This window comes from Bacillus rossius, chromosome 3 (assembly GCF_032445375.1).
Source record: "Bacillus rossius redtenbacheri isolate Brsri chromosome 3, Brsri_v3, whole genome shotgun sequence".
In the NCBI taxonomy this organism is placed as follows: Eukaryota; Metazoa; Arthropoda; class Insecta; order Phasmatodea; family Bacillidae; genus Bacillus; species Bacillus rossius.
In genome coordinates, this window is record NC_086332.1 from 123238668 (window position 1) to 123264245 (window position 25578).

At 35.9% G+C, this 25578-nt stretch overlaps 1 protein-coding gene across 6 annotated transcripts in view; it reads right to left on the minus strand.

The window, feature by feature from the left end:
• Window positions 1-25578, minus strand: part of LOC134531216 (cleavage and polyadenylation specificity factor subunit 6) — a 294999-nt gene that overhangs the window by 214205 nt on the left and 55216 nt on the right. For 4 of the 6 annotated variants that reach the window (XM_063366880.1, XM_063366878.1, XM_063366879.1 and 1 more), the window contains exons 4-7: window positions 18866-19151; window positions 18714-18790; window positions 12911-13031; window positions 10111-10224 (exon numbers count right to left, since the gene is read on the minus strand). In XM_063366880.1, coding sequence (XP_063222950.1) covers window positions 10111-10224; window positions 12911-13031; window positions 18714-18790; window positions 18866-19151 — 598 coding nt within the window. The remainder of the gene's footprint in view (window positions 1-10110; window positions 10225-12910; window positions 13032-18713; window positions 18791-18865; window positions 19152-25578) is intronic. The other 2 variants (XM_063366877.1, XM_063366876.1) reach the window with 2 other exon arrangements.

Here is a 25578-nt window from a genome sequence, read left to right on the forward strand (position 1 = left end):
CCGAATCTTTTCCCTCGAATTTCGAATCTTTCGAATACTAGAGATTCGGTGGGATTCGAGGATTTGACCGGCCCATCCCTATTAAAAACGTAATCTTAGAAAAACATATTTAGGACGTTTGTTATTTTTGTATTTACAGAAAGTGAACGGCGGCCATTGTATCATAGTTATCAACATCTTAAATTATTATGGTACACAAGATTACCATTTAAAGAAAATATTACGTTAATTCCGAGACTTTATTTAAAAATCTATAATGAATCACAGTCGCATATAATATATATGGCTGCTAGTTACTGTCAGAAATATTTGATTGTGCTGAAGATAGTGAATTGTCCTTACAGAATTGAAAAAAAAAACCGTAAATAATTGGGATAGACGAAATTTCGTGACATATCGCGGATTTTGCACAATTTCGTTTTATTTCGTGTTTTCAAGCGGTTTTCGGTGTTATTTCGTTTTATCGCGCATTACCATATAATCGTGCTTCTACAGATAGGGAATCACCAGCACCTATGGAAGAATTGTTGCAAAAGTTTGAGGGTTGTAAATATTTTTCAAAAAATTGATTTAGTTGCATCATATTGGCAGATCCCATTAGTTGAAGATTCTAGAACTTGAACAGCATTTTTGTATCAAGGGAAAACATTGTTTCAAAAGACTGCCGTTTGGTTTAAATGTTTCTGCGAGTCATTTTATTCGAAGATTGGAAGAAGTTTTAGGGCCGGAAGTACTGGAATTAGTAACAATTTATGTGGACGATATCCTAATTGATACAAAAACTTTTGAAGAACACAGCCATGTAATACAGTTAGTCCTTGGAAAACTACAGGAAGGGGGCATGACAGCTAACTTGCAGAAATCGGAGTTCTTGAAAGATGAAATTACCTTTTTAGGAAATGTTGTAAATGCCCAAGGAATTCATATTGACCCTGATAAGCTGGAATCAGTCAGGAACATCCCTCCACCGGAAAACCTCAAACAATTGGAGAGACTCATTGGTTTTTTCAATTTTTTTCGTAAATACATTCCAGGTTTCAGTCATATTTGTGGACTGTTAAGGAAACTGCTTCAGAAAGGTCAGTGCTGGGAGTGGGGTGAACCTCAGGATCGAGCATTAGAAAGACTTAAACAGGAATTAGAGAGGGAGATTTTGTTATATCATCCTAAATTGAATGAACAGTTTTACATTTCCTATGACGCATCAAATGAAGCAGTAGATGCCATTCTGTTTCAGGTAAATCAGGAGGGAGAGCAGGTGCCAATTAGTTTTGCCAGCAGGGCTTTAAATGCAGCTGAAGTAAATTACACTACCACAGAAAAGGAACTACTTAGTATAGTATTTGCTGTTTCAAAATTTCGCACATATATTTATGAAAGGGAAACCACAGTGCTTACCGATCATAAGGCCTTATGGCACATGAGCTCTTGTAAACTTTTACATGGGCGGATTACCAGATGGATCCTGGCCTTGCAGGAGTATAATTTGAACATTCAACATATACCGGGCAAAGAACAAGTAGTTGCAGATGCCTTATCCAGAGTAGTAACAGATTCACAATCAGCACGAGTAAAAGAGTTTCAAATTCACAGTTTAAGTAAACAGATAAAAGAAATAGAGGATGGTATAGAGGAATTTTCTGAGAAATTGGCTGAAGAGGTAAACAATAATTCCCAGTTAAGTAAGGTAGTACAAGAATTAGAATCTTCAGATTGTAGAAATGTAATCAAGGAAAAATTTGTAATCAAAGATGGTCATTTGTTTCAAAATGTTCCGAATAATTTAAGAAATAAAATATGTACTCTAATGCATAATGAATGTGGTCATTTTGGTGTAACAAAAACTGTTAAATATATTCAAGAGTTTTGTATTTTTAGGGATATGTATAGGACCGTGTCTAAGTGCATAAAATCATGTTTATTGTGTGCACAAACTAAGGTAATGAATCGAAAATGTCAAGGTTTTATGGGTAATGTTTTGGTGAGCAAGCCATTAGAAGTGGTGTGTGTTGATTTATTTGGACCTTTACCTAAAGGAAGAGGTGGTGTTAAGTATATTTTGGTTGTAGTAGATGTTTTTTCTAAATATGTAAAATTGTATCCTATACAGCTCAAGTGGTTACTGAGAAGGTAATGGATATGTATGTAAAAGAGGTAGGCCTTCCAGAAAAAATAATTTCTGATAATGGACCACAATTTCGAAGTGAGCAGTGGAAAACATTGTCTAGTATTTTGGGTATTGAATTAGGATACACTGCGGTATACCATCCAGCTGCTAACCCTGCAGAGAGGGTGATGAGGGAGTTGGGACGGTTGTTTAGAGTGTATTGTAACGAAAACCATGGCCGTTGTGCAATTGTCGTAAGTCAAGTGGAAAAACTGATAAATACAGTAGAACCCGTTTATAGTGAACCCGCCTATAATGAATTCCCGTTTATTGTGAATATCCGTCTCAGTCCCGGCAAAATTATGTGAGGTTATGTATTAATGTATTGGATATAGCGCACAACTTGTGTCAATGTTGATACGTTTTCCCGTGTACCACGAACAAATTTTGCCGACAATGCACATTTATCTCAAATATTTTCATATAATTACAAGTTTTTTTCACAAAACGTCTATTCTGGATCACATTGAAGTTTTTCTCCGCAATACGCTACTCGATTGTCCACTGTTCATATTATAAACAAGTCGTATTCGAGTGGCCTCGGTAGGCTACGTGTAGCCAAAAATGGTGATCAGTTTGGTGAAAATAAAAAATAGTTTTCCTAGCATAGTTAAAGAATGGGCGAACGCGTGTACATTTAATATTTTATCAAAATTAAACATAAATTACAGCCACACAAATACGTATGTACATTATAGCAGCAAATTCAATATTTTTACGTCTCATTTTATCGTTCACCTTTCGGACATTTTGATCGAGTAAGGTTCGTAAGACTACCACTAGATAGAACTCTGTGGACTCAATTTTTCTATAGAAAGTGAGAAAATTTCGTTCCAGCTTTAGCAACTGCGATACTAAATGATACGTAGTGATCTTTGATGCGCCAGACTCGTTATTTTCTGTTTATTTACTTTTGACTGTAAAACAAATTTCGTGTTATTAAGCTGCAAATGTGCTTCAATAAGAAATGCGTACATAAAAAAGGGTGAAAACACGGTAAAAAACGTAAGGCATTATCTGTGCGAGATAAACTGGACATTATTGAAAAGGTAGACTCCAACCCCACTGTCCCGCACGTGTTAATAGCAAAGGAACTGGGAACAAAGAAGACATGAAGGCAAATAACAATTGAAGTGTTTGACATCTTTGTCTAGTAGAAATGCTGATGTTCTGGCAGAGTGTAATTTTGTTAAAAATCATACTTCAGACATTGTTGAAATTTTGATGAAGCTTGAGGGATCAAAATATCCAAAGGCCCATTTGTTGTGTGATTATCTAGGAGATCTGACGAAGGGCTTTGATTGTACATTTCAGGGAATATTTTCTTCAGCTTTTGAAGATAAAATATCAGTTTTAACAACTTGTGACAAGGCTTTTGTGAAGCAGAAATGCCAAAAAGCATTCAATTTTCTGCGGGGACAAACTTCGAAGCTTGATCAATTCAGATCCAAGTATGAAGTATTTTAGGTCTTTGAACAAGGTGTTCATTCCCAAACACATCTTACTTAATGATACCGAAAGTATTGTGGCAACAGTGAAAAGCATTCCTGAGTTAGGAGAACTGGACAACACTGTAATATTTAAAGGTTGTGAATCACTGAGGGAAGCTGTACAAGAAGCAGCAAACAGTGGGTGTGACTGTGATGTACAGAAAATGCTAGTGGCTATTGAGACTGAGCATCTTCAGTTTTCAGCAGCAGCACTGAGAGCCATTTGGAGTCCCACCAACAACGTTGACAGTGAACGCATAATGAGTCATTACAACCAAATGGTTACAGACAGGCGTCAAAACTTAAAGGAAGAAAATGTTGAAAGCTTTAGGATGCTTTCATTTGATGATTAAGTCAGAGAACTGCATTTGCATCTTTTTAATAGCCAAAATAAGTTAGAATTATATCACAACAGCTTTTGTAATTTGTGTAGTACAGTGAAACCCCTTATTTACGTTACCGTTATTTACGTTTTCCCGTTATTGGCACTATATTCTTCAGGTCCCGTTTGGTTCCCATTTAATCCAATACAATACTTTCACGCGAATTACATCTCAAAAATCTAATCCATCCCGCTATTTACGTCACGTAACAACAATAGTAGGCCTAAAAACATTGTGAAAAACGTAACTTTTATAGTCGGCAGTGAACATTTTAAATCGCAAAATAAACATATTTTATAACATGAAAAGTTGCTTTTATTTCTAAACATATAATAATTTATGCCTAGGCGTGTAAAAGTCCGAGTAATTATAGCAGGAGACAATCTAAAATGTACTCGGGAAAAAAGTAAACTCACGAATGTATAAACGTTCTGTTACTATATTTATGTCACAACTTACCTGAAATACTGGTACGAGACATAAACTTCAATAGATAAAATGAGCGGAGTCTTGGTAACTGTTTTAAACGTATTTTATAATTTCGGAAGTATTGTACAGTTGACGCATATTTTTTAAACTAACCATTTATATCTGGGTATCGTAAATAATTAATTATTGGTATCAAGACATCAAGATGAACGTAAACTTGAACACGTCACGGCAGCGAGAAAACTGGTGCGTATACCAATAACCTGGTATTAGAACTGGACATAACTGGTACACGGGAGGTGGAGCTTATATTTTTTTTCGCTAAGCTCGCATCTATTGGCTGGCTGCTGATGCAAGGTCACGAGTCTGGGTGGAGCGTTGAGAGAGTTATACTGCGCATGCGCAGCTCAGAAAACAGAGAGAGCCAGCCGGCGGGTACTTCTTGCCATAACAGCTGATTGAGTACGATGACCTTTATCCGTGCACGGCGCGCTATTAACGGTAAATTTCCAATTTGCGGTCCCCTTTTTTTAAATTTTTATACTGTGGTGCAATGCGTTTGTGTAATGTAGCCCGCATTTGTTATGAACGCTGCAGGATGCGACTGTGTTTTAATTAACTTTAACGTATTTCTTACTTTTCCCATTATTTACACTTTCCCGCTTTTTACACTTTTTTACTTTGTCCCCATGAAAAGTGGAAATAAGGGGTTTTGCTGTATTTTAACAACAGCAGAAGTTAGTTTTTGTAAACAATAATTCGTAATTTTGTAAAAAAAAATCAATACCAGTTTTAAAGTAAGGAAAATAATAGCTATTTTTGAAGAAGAAAAAAAACTAACACCTATTTTTGAGAAAAATAACACCTATTTTTGAGAAAAATAACATCTACTTTTTCAGGTCTCTAGTTATAGGTGTTCAATAATATGGTCTCTTTGAAAATAAACAGAGATTAAAAAATAAATAAAAACAATAACACCAAAACTCTTGTTTTAAAAACAAAATAGACTTACAAATAAACCCATAAAATCTTAGTCTCTACAGGTTAGTGAATTTGAAATGGATGTTTCGTTCGTTCGTATTCACACGTGACATCCTCACGCCCTTCCTTCCCTCTCCCTTAGTTTCTCAACTTCTGCTTCCCCCTCTCCTTCCCTCCAGTTTTTTCTGATATTTTATGGTTCTTAACTTCCCCTCCACGCAAACGCCATAGCTTTGATTGAGGCCTATATAAGGGGTGGATTCGCTAATTTGCTTCTTATTCAATGTCAGTAGGATGTTATCTTACTTAGTTTCATTTGCTCAGGGGTAGTCATGTCTTAAAGTAAATTCTTTTAGGCAACTTAAGTTCATACTTGTAGCCTTACTCTGTAATTATTTGTGTTGAGGTGTTATACATTTAAAGTCATGCAGCATCGTGTAGCCTTTTGGATTAGGATTTTAAGTCATGTGTTATTCAGAGGCTAATTTAAATTATTTTGGGGACCCTAACCTTGCAGATGTGCTTAAGTCTAAACTTTTATTACGCAGCTGTTCGTTATTATTGCTTTGGAGTAATGCTTTCTTGCTTTTATTTGATTGAACCTGTGCGTGCAAATATTGTCTCTCGTATGCTGAGGGATGGCATTAAGTCTTACTGAATGTTGTACGTTTCGTCATAATTTTACGTGGTCTGAGGGCCAATAATGTGACCGAAAGAGTTTAACTTGTCTCAAGTTGGGTACAAATAGGAATCCTCGACATGAAATGTTTTGTATAGCATTTGGATGTGGGTGGTGATGAAAATTTACGTTTAGTACCTAATTACATTAAATTGTTTGCGTTTAATTTGTTGGGTTACCAGTTACCTCAAAAGTGCCTGTTTTTGGTCGTTACTTTGGTCTAAAGTCAGTTTGCGTTGTCGTGATTATTTCCTATTTCGAGGCATGTTGTGTTTGTTTACATGAGTACTTTTTTATTTGTCCTGTTGATGCTTGTAATTGCTAAGTTTTCAGGTTACACCGCTGAATTTCTAATTTCTCACTTTCTCTCTTTCACACACACGCACACACACACCAGTCAAAATCTTTTGTACGTATGTTATCTTTACTTGTTATTTAGTATTATTTAAAAGTATAACAATCTATGTCTCTAAGTATCATTTGTAAGTATTAAAATGGTCTTTGTATTTATAATTTTAGCGTACTTTTGCATGAGCTCCGCTAATGCTGTTTGCGAATTGTGTAATCTTGGCTCCAATGACCTTGAATCAGCGTGAAGGAATCCTCTTATTAGAGTCTTATAAAACAGCAACATTGATTATCATTGCCATTTAAAATTGTGTCTCTTGCTGGCTTGTCTTAAAGTTATAATATTTATTATCAATTTTTATTGAACATGATATTGATAACATAATATTTTTCTGTTTGTGATGCTTGCACTTGCTTAAAACATATCACTATGTTATATTCCATACTTGAGGACCATATCCTATGTCATAAATATATATGAGAAATTATTGATATACCCTCTTTAATTGCATAATTGTCGCACTCGCATAATGTTGCACCTATATTTTAGGACGTCCAAATTGTGATAAAAAAAACTTTTGGTGTAAACGTCGCATGTTGTTTTTGGTCCCGCTATTAGATGCCGAGCGCTTTGTGTAGATATCTTTTTCCGTATAAAACTATGTATTTTAAAGTATAAATCTAATATTTATTTGGACATTACCACTTACTTATTTAATTAACGGAAATACGAAGTTGTCTGAAGAGTAAATTTTTTTAAAGACGTTTTTAAACGTTATTTCCTTTATCTGAACGCCTGCGTCGCCGCGGTAAACATGTAGCCAGCGCTAGTTGGCATCATTCATGTTTGGTTATGTTGCTTCTAGTGATGGGTCAATTACTGTTTTTCCCCAGTTCTCGGTTCGGTACCGATTCTTAAAAATCGGTTCTCGGTAATCGGTTCTCGGTTATCGGTCCTCGATTCTGACTTCAAAAATAAAATAAACATTATTCATACATTATTTATGAGGTGTTTCAAGTAATAAACTATTTATTGTTTCGGCTACAAAAAAGCACTAAAAAGCCTGTATCTAGATTTCCATCTTCAACAATTTATTGTTTATAACACTGAAAAATAATTATTTATTTGTATTGTTTTTTCCTCAATGTTTTTGTTGTAGGCTTAAAAAGAAATGCATTGGCATAATGTTTGTCTTTAAAGAGGCTATCAAAACAAATTAAAAGGTTTAGTGCAGTTTTCAAGCTACAGCAAACACACCAACCTAGTGCAAATGTAATATGTATTAGTGAAAAATAATTCTAAATAATATAGAGAACCTTTAATAAAACTAAAATTTACTATATCTATTAATCTAGCAATTATCTCAAGAAAGTTACATACACTCTCCTTTAAAACATAGGAATAATAAATATAGTTTAAAAAATAAAGAAACATGCTTTTAAAGATTATCAAACTAAAAAGTTAAAAATAGTTTTAAAATTTAATTTATGACAATAGTATATAAGCAATACTAGTATAAATGAGAAAAAAGCTTGAGGCGCTTTGTGCCATATTTTTTGTATATTAAGCGCCCCATGCTTTTTTCTCATTTATACTAGTATTGCTTATATACTATTGTCATAAATTAAATTTTAAAATTATTTTTTACTTTTTAGTTTGATAATCTTTAAAAGCATTTTTCTTTAGTTTTTTAAACTATATTTATTTTTAACTTTTTAGTTTGATATTCTTTAAAAGCATGTTTTTTTAGTTTTTTAAACTATATTTATGTATAATTATCATAGGGAAATGAGTTACCGACACTACCTATTACCATCTGAGATAACTATTTGGAGTTGCAACGTCACAAAGAAATGGTAAAGTCTCTCCGAATCATTTACAGTTAGATGTATGGATATAATCTTAGAATTTACCGGAAAAAAAAACTTTTTTTTTTTTCGGCGTGGCCGGGAGTAGAACCCACGATCGCTGAATCCGAAAGCTGACGTCACAGAAGTAGCGCGCCTTAGACCGCTCGGCTAACGAACATAATGAAATTGGTGGGACATTTTACAGTGATGACTGATGAGCCACTCACTCTTAGTCGAAAGAGTTACAGACGGACAGACAAACAAATATACAGGTGAAGCTAATATAAAGCAAAAGCATGTAAAAAGAAAATATTACAATAATGGAAATAAATTAAATTGATGGTGAACTTTCAAAGTATTAAAATAAAAAATTGTCCACATCGAATTCAGTTTGTTTGCATTCAAGTCAATTACTGCCACACTTCTGATGACATTTCTTACACAATTTGTACTGTTTTGCCGGAATAATTATACATTACAAGTGTCAACCAGCATTTTGTTTGTCCAGTCAATAGTAAAATACATCTACCATCCATACACCACTTTGCAAAAAAAAAACATATTTTATCACGTGTCCGCGGGATCTTTGTCAACGCTATTACCACTAAAAACAGACATGCCACTTTCAAAGCAATCCCGTTTGCCTAAAAGAGAAAGTTACTAGCCATTCCGCTAGAGGGCTGCAGATACAGTGAACTTACACTCCACAGCACTGCACAAATAGCATAAAATGTTAGAATGCCGAAAATTATTACGGAAATATTTGAAATCAATCATCAATCCTATTAAACAAATATACTTTTGCACTTTTAATTGTTCTTTGTACACCACTCACTCATACTTACGTGTCAACGACTCAATTAGCTGACTATTTTAAAAACCGTTGAAACAAACATGGCGTCTTTCTGTTATCATCTTTCTGCTGCGGCACGTTATACAGTTGCACACATCTATGAACTACTTCTATGGCACCTTCAACTGTTATGTTTTGATTGTAAAACGTACTTTGTTTACAGATGTGACGAGAACATTAAATATTTTCACGTGTTTTATAGTTAGAGATGAATATTATTCCACAGAAGTCCAGAAAAATAATTCATAAGTGAATTGGACGTGAGTTGGGCCATTTCATGCTGCAGTTAAGTTGTAGTGAAGGACTATTTTCGTAAAGGGTTTTGCTATACTGCCGGTACCGGCACCGACACCGACATTTTAGCTGCGTTTCACGGTGCCGGTTAAAATGGTGAGAACCGTAGGAACCGAGAACCGGTACCGACATATCCCTAGTTGCTTCCCATATAGAGCTCGCGCACATAGTCGAATATTGATATCTCGCCGATTGCATGCAACGCGTGCTCTCTGTCGAGTGCCGAGTTATCTACATTTGACAGCCCGCACTCTTTCGTGGCAAGTGTGTACTACGACAGTAGTTACGCGTTAGTTCACGTCACAGTAAGTCACTTGCGTTCGAGTTACCGATTTTGTTTTTCTAGGTTGAATAAAGGTTTTTGTTTGATGAATTATTAATATAAATTGTTTTGTGTGCTCTTGTATACTCCACCTTTTTTTAAATAAATGTACTTTCCATGGAAGGGTTTTGTTTTTACGAATAACTTCACTTAACATTCTTTTTTTCCGCATAATCGTCACACCCTTACTTTTCAAACTTGATTTTAGAATAAAATGTGCGACGATTATGCGAAAAAACACGATATATATATAAAATCAGGTTTAGCCTGTTGATGATCACTGACTGCAGAGCTGGAGCTATGAAGTACACACCTGGTGGCGGGGGGCCGCGGGGAGGCCCCTGCTGTCCTGGCGGAGGGCCCTGCATGGGCGGGGGCTGGCTGTGTGGGGGGAACCCAGGCGCTCCAGGGTGGTGGTGACTCATGCCTGTCAGAAAATACCACGGTCCTGCTTCAGACAACTAGATACAACTTCAACATTTGTAACTAACAACGGAAAAACACATTTTACTCTATTCGATAACAGAACACGTGAAAATATACAATTACAATCAAATAAGACATGTTACAAGATTTCCTACAATGTAATTTCAAATTCAATTTCATTAACTAATAAATCCTTGCAAAAAAAAATCATAATTTCCATTATCTTAAATTGTAAGAGAATGAAGCCTTCCCCGTAAGAGTGAAGAGGTATGAGGTAAGCCAGTGAGACTGCTGCAAAATAGGTCATCTTAACTTGCAAAGAGGTAAGGCTTTACATGTGGGAATGTAGAGAGCTAGTAGGATAAGCCTATAAGACTGCTGGATGTCTGGTTATCCTAATCAAAGAGGAAGAAGTCTTGTGTGGGGGAGTAGAGAAGTAGTGAAGTCAGTAAGACTACTAGAAGTCAGGTCATCCTAACCTGCAAGAGGAAGAAGTCTTGTGTGGGGGAGTAGAGAAGTAGTGAAGTCAGTAAGACTACTAGAAGTCAGGTCATCCTAACCTGCAAGAGGAAGAAGCCTTGTGTGGGGGAGTAGAGAAGTAGTGAAGTCAGTAAGACTACTAGAAGTCAGGTCATCCTAACCTGCAAGAGGAAGAAGTCTTGTGTGGGGGAGTAGAGAAGTAGTGAAGTCAGTAAGACTACTAGAAGTCAGGTCATCCTAACCTGCATGAGGAAGAAGTCTTGTGTGGGGGAGTAGAGAAGTAGTGAAGTCAGTAAGACTACTAGAAGTCAGGTCATCCTAACCTGCAAGAGGAAGAAGTCTTGTGTGGGGGAGTAGAGAAGTAGTGAAGTCAGTAAGACTACTAGAAGTCAGGTCATCCTAACCTGCAAGAGGAAGAAGTCTTGTGTGGGGGAGTAGAGAAGTAGTGAAGTCAGTAAGACTACTAGAAGTCAGGTCATCCTAACCTGCAAGAGGAAGAAGTCTTGTGTGGGGGAGTAGAGAAGTAGTGAAGTCAGTAAGACTACTAGAAGTCAGGTCATCCTAACCTGCAAGAGGAAGAAGTCTTGTGTGGGGGAGTAGAGAAGTAGTGAAGTCAGTAAGACTACTAGAAGTCAGGTCATCCTAACCTGCAAGAGGAAGAAGTCTTGTGTGGGGGAGTAGAGAAGTAGTGAAGTCAGTAAGACTACTAGAAGTCAGGTCATCCTAACCTGCAAGAGGAAGAAGCCTTGTGTGGGGGAGTAGAGAAGTAGTGAAGTCAGTAAGACTACTAGAAGTCAGGTCATCCTAACCTGCAAGAGGAACAAGCCTTGTGCGGGGGGGAAAGATATGTAGTAAATTGAGCCAGTCAAGACTGCTGGAAGCCAATTCATCCTCACTTGCAACATGAAGAAGACATACTTATGCACATGAATGGGAGATGTACCTGTATTAAGAGATGGCCTTTGGAAATGCTGTACCTTGGAGCTAATTACCTGCTGGTTCTGGCAGGTCGTAGGAGTTTTTCTACATGTGACAATTTAGTTAGACTTAACAAGGATAAAACTTAGATAAAAGCCTTTATGAGGAAATATTACCCAGTTAAGTATGACTTTAACTTGTTGAACTCACAAATCATTAGAACTACATTAACAAAAGAACTTGGAATCTTCCTAGACTCCAAGTTATTTTTTCATAAGCATGTTAACTATATATATTCTATTGCCCAAAGAACTTAGGCCCTTATAAAATTCATCCCTTTTTATGCCACTACTTCAGATTCTATTCTTTCCCTCAATTTTTTTAAAATTAGATCTAAACTAGAATATTGCTCTATCATTTGGAACAACATCAAGTTGAATAACAGCAATAAAATTGAAAGCATTCAAAAAAAAATAATTGAATTAACTAATCTAAAGAGATGTCCTTATACTATCTTTACACATCTCTCACTTCATAGAGACTATAATGATGCACTTTTTATTCAAAATTACTACAACTCTAAAATTCAATGGAAGTTAATCCATGAAAATTCTGTCTTGAGAGTACCACAATTCAATAGTCATTTAAGATCTGCTTTATGCACATTAAATAATAATAATGATCTTATCTATAAACTGATTTTTAACTACAATAAATTAGATTTGTAATTCTATCATATGAATAAATTGAAATTTATAATTTTGAAGTCTTGCAATCTAGTAAATGCTTTAGTTAATAACTTAGTAAACAGTTATAACAGCAATTTGTTGTTCTCTTTATTGTTTATTATTTTGTGTTGTATGTACTTAATAATGTTTTTAGTATTATGTATTTGTTGTAGTTGTTGTGGTGGTTGTTGTGTTTGTTGTATGTGTTGTCACCGCTCATATGTGGTACTATTGACTTCGTGTTTTGGCAATTTGCGGTTCTTACCTGCTATGGTGCAGATGGGGGTAGGAGTCCAGATGTTCGTGGTGATAACCTTTTATTTGTCTTGTATACTTGCCGCGCCCACCATCCAAGTCTACGACTGTAGGTGGGCATGTCACAATTTTAAATAAATATATAAAATTTAAAATTTTCCATTGTGCACAGGGAAAGGGATACAAAGGAAAATGTGTCTGCCGTGTGATATTAACCGAACAAATGAAACTGCTCCTGGTCCTGGCAGGTAGTTGGAGTGGTTCTAAACGTGGGTACAGGGATGTGTCTGCCTCAGGAGCTGATACCTGTTGGTCCAGGAGGGCGGCTCCACTCGGGTCTGGGTGGGGGCCCTCTCGGGTCAGGGGGCAGACTGCCAGGGGGCGGCCCCCGCGGCGGCCCCTGGCCTGGCGGTGGTCCCTGGAACTGCTGCAAACACTCCACAATAACTACTTTACACTCCACAACAATGGTTAACAATACAAACATATTACAAATTAGTGGTACATCTCTGGCTGACAAACTCTTCTTGCAAAGAGTACTGTGATTTTAAGGGCAAGCTTCAAGGTCGCGGTTGTGAATCACGGTCACCAGATAGTGCTGGGGTGGAGATGAGAGCGAGAGATCGCAGACAGAGATAAGACCGTGGCAGCGAGTGAGCAGAAGGGTGGAAGGGGGGCGCCGGCGGGATCACGTGTTCATCCGGTGTTGCCAGCTGTGTGTCCCACTGAGGAGAACAGCCGCGTGTCTAGCTAGGGGAGAACCGTTAGGCGAGACACACCCACTCAGCAGAGTTTCAGCACTAGATGCCCGGGACAGCCGGAATCTTTGTTGGGCATCGTATAGAGCAGGATTTTTTTGGAGATGAATTCAGATAATACGACATTGATAACATTTTTTGTAATTATAATCCTACAACCAATGGTCAGTTAAACTGGAATCTATCGCATGTCACGTTGAAGGATAACGTGCACTTACACGTCCCATAACATAAGCCCCGTCACTCTGGCGGGTTTTCCTACACACACATTTCATTTTATGAACAAACCTATTTTTATTTTTAATTTAAAATATTTTAACGTCTCCACATAATATGTATGCGAATATTACACTTGTGACCAAATGTGTGTGTGTGTATATATATTATATATATATATATATATAACATAATTCAAACATTTGGTCACAAGTGTAATATTCGCATACATATTATGTGGAGACGTTTATATATATATATATATATATATATATATATATATATATATATATATATCTGTATATATATATATATATATATATATATATATATATATATATATATATATATATATTCTGGTTTTAGGGCAGGCCTTTTTTCAAAATATTAAACAATTTGTAATTTATTTAAAAATTTAACAGTAGTCGAGATGCGTTTCTTGAAATATATTTATTTATTTCAAGACACAAATATTTCGTAAGAAATAAAACACGATGTACATACATACATACATACATACATACATACATACATACATACATACATACATACAATGTAACGAAATGTAAATAATGAGGACCTAATACAAGGACGTATTAAAACTTAAGTTTATAAAAGAATTGCCAAGTGCAAGTACAATAGGCAAATCAAGAACTACGTATCGTTCATGGATGTGTTCTTAGCTTGCAAACTTGTAAACTGAAGTAATCTGTTAATTAGTTGTATAAATATCATTTATTTGAATTAAATATTGTATTCCTTACACAGAAAAAAAAAGTTTTTGGACATAACACAAAATTCCTTTAGAAATCGGTTGCCAAGAAATATTTATAATATTACAAGAGAAAATATAGTAAATTTCTACAATACACTGTTATGGTTATTTTTGAATTTATGATTTGCGTTTTTCGAAACAAAGCTGAATATTTACTGTCGCGCTTACGAATATTGCAATATAATATATTTTGACTGTTTTTTGTACAAGAGTACATTTTTTTAACCCTTGAAAAAAATAATAATATTTAGCAATTGGACTTCATAAAAGTTAATGTGCTTTTGTATGTGCGCAGTTAGTCGTGGAAAGCTATACAGGGAAAAGTTTACAAATAACTTTAACTAGTTAAGGTACTGGGACAACCCAAAGCATAAATGCCTGGGCGATAATTCAATCCCACATTTGCAGCGATACACTTGCTTTCGTGCAAATGTACAGATTTATAAATATCTGTAATTTTGTGTGCATGAATATTTCAGGTTGATTGAAAAAAAAAATTACAGAGTACTGTTTAAGCTTTCCAGTATAAGAATCAACAGTGTTTCGGTCATATATATTGGCTTTAACCACGGTAAAGTTATGCTTGACGAGCTCACAACAACTTTGCAGATGCAGCGTTCCTAACGAACTATATAATATGTGAACATGGAAATTTTTATAGTTTGTCTGTTATGATCTACAAGCCAGTGCGGACAAGACCTACAAGCAAATGCGGACTGACAAATGACCAGATTAGACAAAACAAGGTTGGTTACTAAATCTTTCAGACCTTTTACCTGAAACAGGGACGGAAGTGTAAAAAGAGGCGAAAGAAGTATAGTAATGTATGTCCGGGCACAGGCACCAGGCTCTGGTGCCTGTGCCGGGTCAATGATCGACCGACCTCTGACGTCACGGCAGCCATCTTTGACTCAATCATTCTTCAAAATTCATCAAAATGACTCAAAATTCTTCAAAAATGACTCAAAATTTCTAAAAATTTCCCGTTTTCAGGGGAAAATTTAATGTTTTTAGACCTTAAAAATACCAGCGGCTAGAAATATCCATATTGAGGCTTAAACATCCATGTCTACAGCCTCCGATAAGCCTCTGACGTCATCATTGAATATGTCATCTTGTAATATGACGTCACAGTTGCAATTTCCCTTATGGCGGCCATCTTGAAAATCATTATTTATTATTCGATTTTAAAGAAAAATTTTAAAAATTTATAAAAAAATTATATCAATAAAATTTTAATAAAAATATTTTAAAAAACATACACTTACGACATGGATCTAGGACGTCATACTATCTGACGATATATATGCCTTGGAATTGGTGGTGAGGGGACAGTCTGCTAGCAGCCACCATGAGGGAAGGATCGGACGCCATTTGTTTTGCCCTCACCGGGTTCGGACCGAGGACTCAGAGTTCCATGTCATAGAAAGGTGTATGTTTTTTTTAATATTTTTATAAAAATTTTATTAATATAATTTTTTATAAATTTTTTAAGTTTTTAAATTAAAATCGGATAATAAATAATGATTTTCAAGATGGCCGCCGTAACAGAACTTGCAACTGTGACATCATATTACATGATGACATATTCAATTATGACGTCAGAGGCTTATCGGAAGCTGTAGACATGGATGCTTAAGCGTCAATATGAATATTTCTAGCCGATGGTATTTTTAAGATCTAAAAACGGTAAGTTTTCCCTCGAGACGGTAAGTTTTCCCTCGAGACGGGAATTTTTCCCTGGAAAACGGGAAATTTTGAGTCATTTTGAGTCATTTTTGAGAAATTTTTTAGTCCAAGATGGCCGCCGTGACGTCAGAGGTCGGTCGATCATTGACCCGGCACCGGCACCGGCACCAGCGCCTGGCGCCTGTGCCCGGACATACATTCCTATACTCCTGGTGAATCGAATCACAGCCAGTATTATCAGTCTGAGTAGGCCTATAAATAGAGATAGGTAAATTTCGCGCATTCATTTTGTCCCAAGCTAGTATGCAAACATTTATACTGTTCCACTGAGTTCATTTTTGGGCAATAGTTATTTAGCTACCCCTCTGCGATGCCCAACTAGGAGAAAAAAAAAGCAAATCAGGTAGTGCTGTACAACTAGGATAAAAAAATAAGCCAAAGGAAAAGTAATCATGGGTTGAGCACATGTAAGACATTTAATTCTATCCTGATTCCAGATTAATCCACGAAATTTCCGAGTCCCTACATAGAAGTAACGTGAAATCAGTACATGTGTACGAAGGTTCAAATTCACTTAGTCATTTTCTCAATTTTCTAGAAGTGGCCATCCAAACCTCATTAAAAAATTATATATATTTCCTTTTAGTTTCCCATTACCAAGGAAATAATGATAAATTAGCATTTATTTATACACACAGAGATTTTCAGTAGAGTTAAATTGTGCTTAATGCATGAAAAATAATTATATATATATATATATATATCTCTCCCTCTCCTCTCTCTCTCTCTCTCTCTCTCTCTCTCTCTCTCTGTGCGTGTGTGTGTTTTTTTTTTTGTCATTGAAATATAACTTTACTTTGAAAACAATTTTTTGCGAAACTGAGATCTCTCCAAGATAAAGAACTTTGTTATAGTAAGAACTGCACATTTCACACTACACATAGCATCTAACCACCAGATTTTATGATTCTACAAGAACATCATTAAGCTTATTTCTGTTTTGGTAAAACTATTGTATTTGTTTGTCTTTTCGTTTTGTCGTGTTTTTGTCTGGTTTCAACTGTTGTGCTGAATTATTTTGTGTTCAATATTTTTGTGTTGTCATCATTTGTGGGGTTTCGTTCTCTTAGTACATTTTTCTTTGTTTTTCTTTTTTTGTTGACCATATTCCTGTTTCGGAATATTTTGTGGTGTTCATATCCTTGTTGACAACAGCAATTGTTTGCTTAATTTTGTGTGTTTTTTGTCTTTTTTGGGTATTTTTATTTATTTTGTTTATTAGTTTTTCTTCAACAGAAAAAGTTCTTAGCAATGGCGTATGTCCAAAAACTTACAACAAGTCAAATACATTACCATCACGGTAAATATTTATCTCGGTTGTTACGGTAACTATAGTGCAAATGTGGTAGCTATCGTGCTTCTGTAGTATGGTATCTACAAAGAATCTTTAGTTCTTTTTATGGTAATTATTGTAAGATAACAATTGGGATTGTACTGTAGTACATCATCCATATTTCTTCGTAAGTTGTTCATTTGTCTTTTCTTCATGTTTACGTGCTCCATTACTTGGCTGCAGATTTAATGTGATTTTTACTACTTCTGTATACAATCGTTACTGTTTTTATGACGGTTTCTGTCTAAGAAATGGTTATTTCTGCAAAATCTTTATGGTTAAACGATCATCTATTATAATTTATAGTGACGGGACCACATATTTTGTACGATCAATGCGGACAAAACAATAATTTGAACATCGGTACAGGCAGACTTTTTTAACCTTAGTTGTATGGCAATTTTGCTGGGACCGTAGAAAGTATACGATAAACACGGACAATCAATACATGCGACTTCCATAGATAGAGGTTTGACTGTAGATGATTGAACACTTAAAACATTGGAGGAACTCAATAGATGGAAAACACTTAAATAGTCACTTACATAAAACTGCACTATTAATTGATGCACTTGTCCCCTTTAAGTTAACACTGCCAACAAATTGGAACATCATTTGAAGAAACACTGTTATATATTCTAAGTGGTGCTCTTTATCATCTGCGAAATGTGCTAGTGGTCAGTCATGAGGTTAGAAATTCATTAAGTCATACAATAATAAACAACAAAACTGATCTCCACATTTTTATTTGTGTCTTAATGTTTCGAAGTTAGATGTATCTCCTATTATTTGCAAAAAATAGTATTTACGTTTCATTATGATAGCATTTTGCACCACCTCCCTAAGTAACATATACTTAAACTGCTTGTATTGGTACTTGGTAAATGCAGCAATGGTATGAAGCATATGTATAAGAAATATTTAGAAAATATGGCATCAGACCAGCCCTAGAAGAAAGTTAACTGTTAAATCAGAATTATTTCATAATAATAATAATAAAAATATGTAAATTGATTTTAAAATTGCAGATAGCAACTTAGTGATCTAGGATGATGGAAACAGAACTGTCTAGTTTGGCATTATTGCATTTTTGTGGACTGGAGTTCTCAGGCATGTGTTGCTTGACTGGGTTCGGTCCACCCACATGTTCCCTGTTAACACCACTTGTACCATCTCTTAAAGAATTATCTCCTTGCAGGAAATATACCGATGAGTCACTCTGATCAAAAACATTTATAACAGTTCACTATATTTGAAGCAAGCAGCGAAGCGACTCACCATGCCCGGCGGAGGGCGTGTCTGCGGACCCTGGGGGTGCGGCGGACCCTGGGGCGGGGGGCCTGGCCGGGGCGGACCTGCACATCCAACACTGTTCACCAATCACGCCAACCACACGCCGGCAACAACACGGACTACACCACTGCCCTCACCGTTGGCCCTGGGGCCGTTCCAGTTGTTGTGCTGGAAGCCGGGCGGGGGATGGCCCTGTTGCGGGGGGCCGGAGCCCGGGTGGCCGTGGCCCGGGGGGCCTTGGTGCATGGGCGGGCCGGGCATGCGCTGGCCGGGTCCCGGGGGCGGCATGCCGGGGGGCGGCATCCTGGGTCGCATGCCCTGAGGAGGGCCCATCATCATGCGCTGCTGGTGCGAGTGTGGGTGAGGGTTCCTGGGGCCCGGGTTGGGTGGCGGCGCAGGCCGTGTCTTCGACTGCGCCTCGAACTGCAATCATGTGTACCACCTCCGTCCTAACAAAGTACTCATTCTTTAATCAAAATAGTTCTATTTAAACATATTTCAAAGTAAAAATTATAAAAACAGCTGGTAGAAATCGTAATATGTTTATTGGGCTAGTTTCTATTTTTAAGAATTAATTGTCTGCACGTGCCTACTGTGGAGAGTTCAAAAGATGAAGATTTTCCCATTTACAAAATATAGGATAGGAAGGGCCACAGGAAGAGGGGATAGTACGTGCACACCATACAAAAACAAATTTAAAATTCACTCACCTTTAACATGTGTTAATTCTAGATTGTTAAATGTTTTTTTTTTTTTTTTTTTCAAATTGCAAAATGTAGCATATTTACCTTTCCTCGATTGCAAAATGCTAATAAAGCCCTATTGTGGAGTAGGCCTACAACTGCACAACGCGTACAAAATACTCATCACGCAACTGCTTCCACAAAATAATATTTTTATGAATACACCGTTGAATAAATTCTAAGACTGTACCATAATGTTACCTCTACACTTTGTCTGTAAACACAGATGCGAACAAAGGAAAATTTGTTCCGGCACGAAGTAACAATTCACACATAGCCGACGGACAAACCCGAAGCCAATTTGGGCACGAATGAAAACAGTGGTATGATAAACTCATTATTAATCCAGTCCGTCTTTATATCAAACCAAAACCACCGAAAACACAGTCTACAATGTTGACAACACACGCCATCTTGGAGAACAAATGAAACCTTTTTCTGGTTAGCTAACAAACACCAATGACGAACATGTACCAAAACAGCTCCCATAATTATCGTAAATAACTACGTGTCTTTCTTAGATGCACGCTTAACCAAGAGTTTTAGCCGACAATTGTGGGCATTTAGGCTATTAAAATAACCGCAAGTTATAGTACAAACCGTAGTTACTATACGCTTGTGCGGAATAATCATACGAACACATTAATTCATATAAATTTATGGCATTAAAAACTTCAAGAGAAACAGAACCAAAAAGCGGGAGATTTGAATGACAAATCAGTAGGGCGGGACAAAGGGTATAAAATCGGGAGTCTCTCGCCTAAAGCAGGAGGGTTGGCAGGTATGTTTATGTTTAGTGATTCTGCAAGTGTTGACTATCGATAATCGAGGAGGGTCGAAGCCAATTCCACTTGTAACCACTGTTTGTACTACCTCACCATATACACTGGGTGTAAACAGTTTATACATGCCTGCAGCACGGTCTCTCTTCTTCCTTCATTTTACACTTGGAATAAATAAGTGCAGAAGCAAACACAATTTTAAAACCACAGGCACACAGTAATAGATGATTGAACACTTAAAACATTCGAGGAACTCAACAGATGGAAAACACTTAAATAGTCACTTACATAAAACTCCACTGTTAATTGATGCACTTGTCCCCTCTAAGTTAACACTGCCAAAAAATTGGGACATCATTTGAAGAAACACTGTCATACATTCGAAGTGGTGCTCTTTATCATCTGCGAAATGTATTAGTGGTCAGTAATGTGGTTAGCAATTCATGACATCATACAGTAAACAACATAGTCTAATATTAGGTTTTGTGCCATTGCAAAGTTGCTGTGTGGTATATTCTCAACTCGGTTTCCCATTTTTTTTTTGTTTTGTTAATTGCAAACTGATCTCCACATTTTTATTTGTGTATTAATGTTTCAAAATTAGATGTATCGCCTATTCTATGTAACAAAAAGTAATTATGTTTCATTATGATAAAAACTTCAGCCAATTTGAGCGAGTATCTAAGGCTAGACTTGAATCAAAGTCAAGTTATTTATACTCGACGTGACGACTATCTGTTCTTGTAACTCGTTACAGATTTAACATGTGCAACAACCATAAAATCAAGCACAACTATCTTGCAAAAACAATTCCCCACATAAGCACCATTTTATATTTGCAGTTTTCTTTAAGTGGGGTTAATTTTAGTAAATCACATTGCCCAAAAAATTAAAACATTTCTTCCACTATTTAAGTTTCAAAACAATGGAATGCTCTGCTGTACATCAGAGATTTGTAACACAGCAGACAAGCTAGTAAAAGAAAACATTTTAATGTCTTGAATTTACTTTTTTTCTACTACAGCAGCAATTGACTCCACAGTTTTCGTGTTTTGAATAATGGTCGTTTCTGCCGCAAGGCGCAATGGTGTCAATTTTTCTAACCTAATTTAATCGCATCGAGCTAAGATGGCAGTCATTTTTGTGTGCACATATCTATGAGTGTTTACAACTACCGTCCACATTTTGTAAGTTTTGTGATACAATTGAATTTGTGGCTAAGATGCCGAAAACTTCGACAATGTTTGATTGCGTAAGAGAGATGAAATCGGATGATTTTATATTTTTGATCAGCGAGACAAAATTATGATGTGCAAGTTCTGCAACGTGCGGGTTGATTGGACACGCAAAGACACGTGCAAAAAGCATGTGGCAAATGACACACACAAAACAAAACGACAAGACATTTTGTCAAGCATTCTACCGTGTCTAAACAAATCTCGATACGATAGGCGACAGCGTGAATAAAGCAAACAAGCTTGAAAGTGCAGAAAACAAGAATTTTTTTCTGATATTGTTAATATGATGCTGTAAGTTAACATTCCTTTGGAAAAAGCTGATAATCCAGCTATGAGGGAATGGTGAAACACCCATGTTGAAGGTTAGCCTTATTTATTTAGAAATGTTTTCCCCCTCTAATAAAAGTTCATAAGCATATGTAGGCCTACAATATTATCGATTAACTTACCTTTACTTCAAATAAATATGCAAGTACCTCAGATTAACAAACACATAAATAGGATGGATTGCATTGTGAAATGGTGAGCACACCACAAGATATTTTTGACTGATTGATTGATGGTTTGACTCTGTAATCCAGCAGTAATCTTGAAAAGGTTAGGTTAGGTTAGGTTAGGTTTGGCTAAGAATTGTTTTGAGTAAATTAGCCCATTAATATTTTCAGTGATAGGCTTATAAATGCTACCTATTTATAAGTATATTGTAAGTTATGTATACATTTTAGGTGCAGGGGATTTGCCATCATCAGCCAACACTCTTAGAGAAACTTATGTCCCAAAAATTGTCCAGGAAATAAGGAAGCAGTAAGGCTATGAGGTTTTTTTTGCACCGCCAATGGCATAATTTTTCCACAATTGTTTGGGGTTTCTACTGATTGCTTATTTTTACACATTTTTTTTGCACCGCTTGCTTATTTTTACACCGATTTTTTGCACCACTTTTGTCATTTTTTTACACCGAAATCAGCCAGTTTTATTTACCATTTTCTGGGGTCCCTAGATATAAGTAACTGATCAAGGGAATAATAATTTAAACATTACAAGCAGGAAAATGTATATCAGTAGAATCCCGAATTTACATTACCGGTTTTATGTTTTCCCGTTATTTGCACCAGTTTATTTCAGGCTCGTTTTAACCTCATTTAATGCAATGTAATAAACTCCCGTTGATTACATTGCGCCTATAATCTGCTTCCCAAAATTTAGGCTGTTTGTTTATGCTATACCTACATAAATATATTATTCCCGTGTTTGTCATGGACATCTTACTTATGACGTGTGAAATACCAAATAAAAAATGCTGTTGGGAACATTTAACGATGTAGCTCGTGAATTTTTCGAAGTGCTTTTTCATTAAAAATGGTAGACAGGCTGCCAACACTTGCCTAATAAAGGCAGACTTTGAGAAAATGTTAGCACACGATGCTGGTGCTACATTTTATAGGAATTCCTACTGTTCATCACTAACTTATACATTCAGGATTACTAGAGGTACTCGAATTTCGTTAATGACGAAATCACGAAATTTTAGTAACGATTTTGGAACTACATTCTAAGCACTTACAAATGTGTTTCCAAATGCCTATTTTGATTTTACAGCATTTCGTTTTCATGAATTAACTGGCAATGCCGCGAAATTCATTACTGTTCGCGATATTCTTGTTGTTTAACGAAATATCCGCGAAATGTCAGAATTTTAACGCGATATGAATATTAAGTTTCACAATAATACTTTTGCCCAAAACGTATTCGTTTAGTACACCAAAACATTGTAAGCCATCTTTATTATGAGATGCGCAATAGATCAGTTGAAGCAAAATAAATACCAAAAACTCAGTCTGAAAGCGGCAACCATTTATCAGCGTTCCTAGCGGGATGTGGATAAAGTTAGCCGTTTGGCCATATTCGTTTCCGTTGTTGTATTGCTTGTTAATAATAACAGAGAGGTTATAGGATTTTAACGTTGCAATACGCCGGTCATGTGAAAAGGGAAGCCTTCATTTCACAGACAAGAGAGCCACACCAGAAGTTCCCCGAAGTTCATGCTCGCTTTTTTTTTTCCGTTCTATCTCATTGTATAAACAGGTGTGGCATTAAATTTTGCGGTCGATTAGGATAGGTTAGCTACATTATAAATACTTTAAAACATTGTGGATGGTTGGTTATATTAAGTAAGTATAGCTAGGGACCCTGAAAAATGGTAAATAAAAACTACCAATAGCGGTGCAAAAAAACTAGTGAAAGCAGTGTAAAAAAACCAGTCGAAGCTGTGTAAAAAGTCAAAAATTTTAATAAAACGGTAAATAAAATTTGTTTCACTTAACACGTAGTACATTTTAGGGTTGGGGGGGGGGGGAGGAGGAGGAGGAGGAGGAAGAATACAGGAAAAGTGAAAATAACTTAACTGTTAAATTTTAACTTTCATTATGAGATAATATTGAAAACATCTTGCTATTTTAAACACTTGAACATTTACACATTTAAAATTGTAATATTAATATTAACCCTTGTTGGGAAGTAGCAAAATTGGCACATCATTATTTTCTTCTTTGCATCAAATCCATAAAATCCGTCAGTTGCAAATTCCTGCTGACGGTTGTGAGTTGATACAATTTTCGGCATGATTTAAACGCTTGTAACGCGTTTAGATATGGCGAATTTCAATTGTATAACTGTTGTTTAAATTACATGCTTCATTCAAAGGAAAAATACTAGATAAATTACTGTTTCAGATAAATGTATGAACATATAAATTCAAGAGTAACACTTAAATCCACTTTTCAATTAAAAATATATATAAAAAGTGCGTATTCAACAACAAGCAACTTCAAAACAAACAAGCCCGGAGTTTTTGAGCCAAAGATGATAAATCTGTTTCTCAGACGTCTCGGAGAAGACGAGATAAAGTGTGTAAGTTTTGTTCACAATACATCAAGGACGTTATTTTGTATGAAAGGACGCAATGTTGGTAAAAATAATGTTCTTTTTGTAAATTACCGTAATTCGGTATTGACTTCAGATATATTGTGAATGTTCTAGAAAATTAAGACTTTTTTTTCCGTATAAATGGGTTTTGAAAGAAAAAAGTAAAGATTCACAGCGAAAAATTATAAAATTCAACATGGCGTCGCAATGATAAAGTGTTTATGTACTTTCTTGTTTATGGCTTGCTATGGCCGTTAGGAAACCCGGTGGCCAACGAATGGAAACAAAACAGTTGTGTTATTGTAATACGTAATAAACCCGTTTCTTGAACCCAAGGGCGTTAAAATTAAGTTATTTATATCATCAAATTAGAAAGTGAAAAAAATGATTTGCCTAAGCATCGTTCTGTAAAATATTTTCCTGTAGTGTGGTGTTTTATCTTTGACTTGTAAACATATTCTTGCGCAAATCTTAAAAATAGTGATTTTAAATGGACTATTTCGTGCGAAATTTCGTGAGAGAGACGAATTTAGCCCCATTTCGTGCAAAATGAGAAAAACTGCAAATTTCGTGAAATTTCGCGACGCATAAACGGTTTGTAACACCATTAAAATAACATAAACTGTTGTTATGTATAAAAATTTCGTGAATAAACCATTCGCGAAATAAAAGGGTCCCTAAGTATAGCTACATTAAAAATACTGTAAAATCATTTTATGGTAGCTTAGCACATTAATTTTTAATATGTAGCTATTCAGGGCAAGGAAACAGTTTACATGATTTCACAGTATCTTTAATGTAGCTATCCTAACCAAATCAAACGTCCACAATGTTTTAAAGTATTTATAATGTAGCTAACCTAACCTAATTGACCATTAGTTATCATTAAGGTTCTGTGAAGCATCGAGAATGTCGAATCTCGAATCGAATCTTGTGTGGATCGACGAATCGAATCTTAGTTTAAAAAGATTTGTGCCATGTTTCACTTACATAAACCATAAACACAAACATAATTTCCGTGCGTGCACACTGACAAAGGCACTTGTGTGGCATTAAATGCAATGCAACGAATTAATAATGTGACGAATCAACCAACAATATTTTGCTCTTTCTGTAATAGCTATTCATCTCCATCATAGCGTATTTATTTTCGACGACGCCA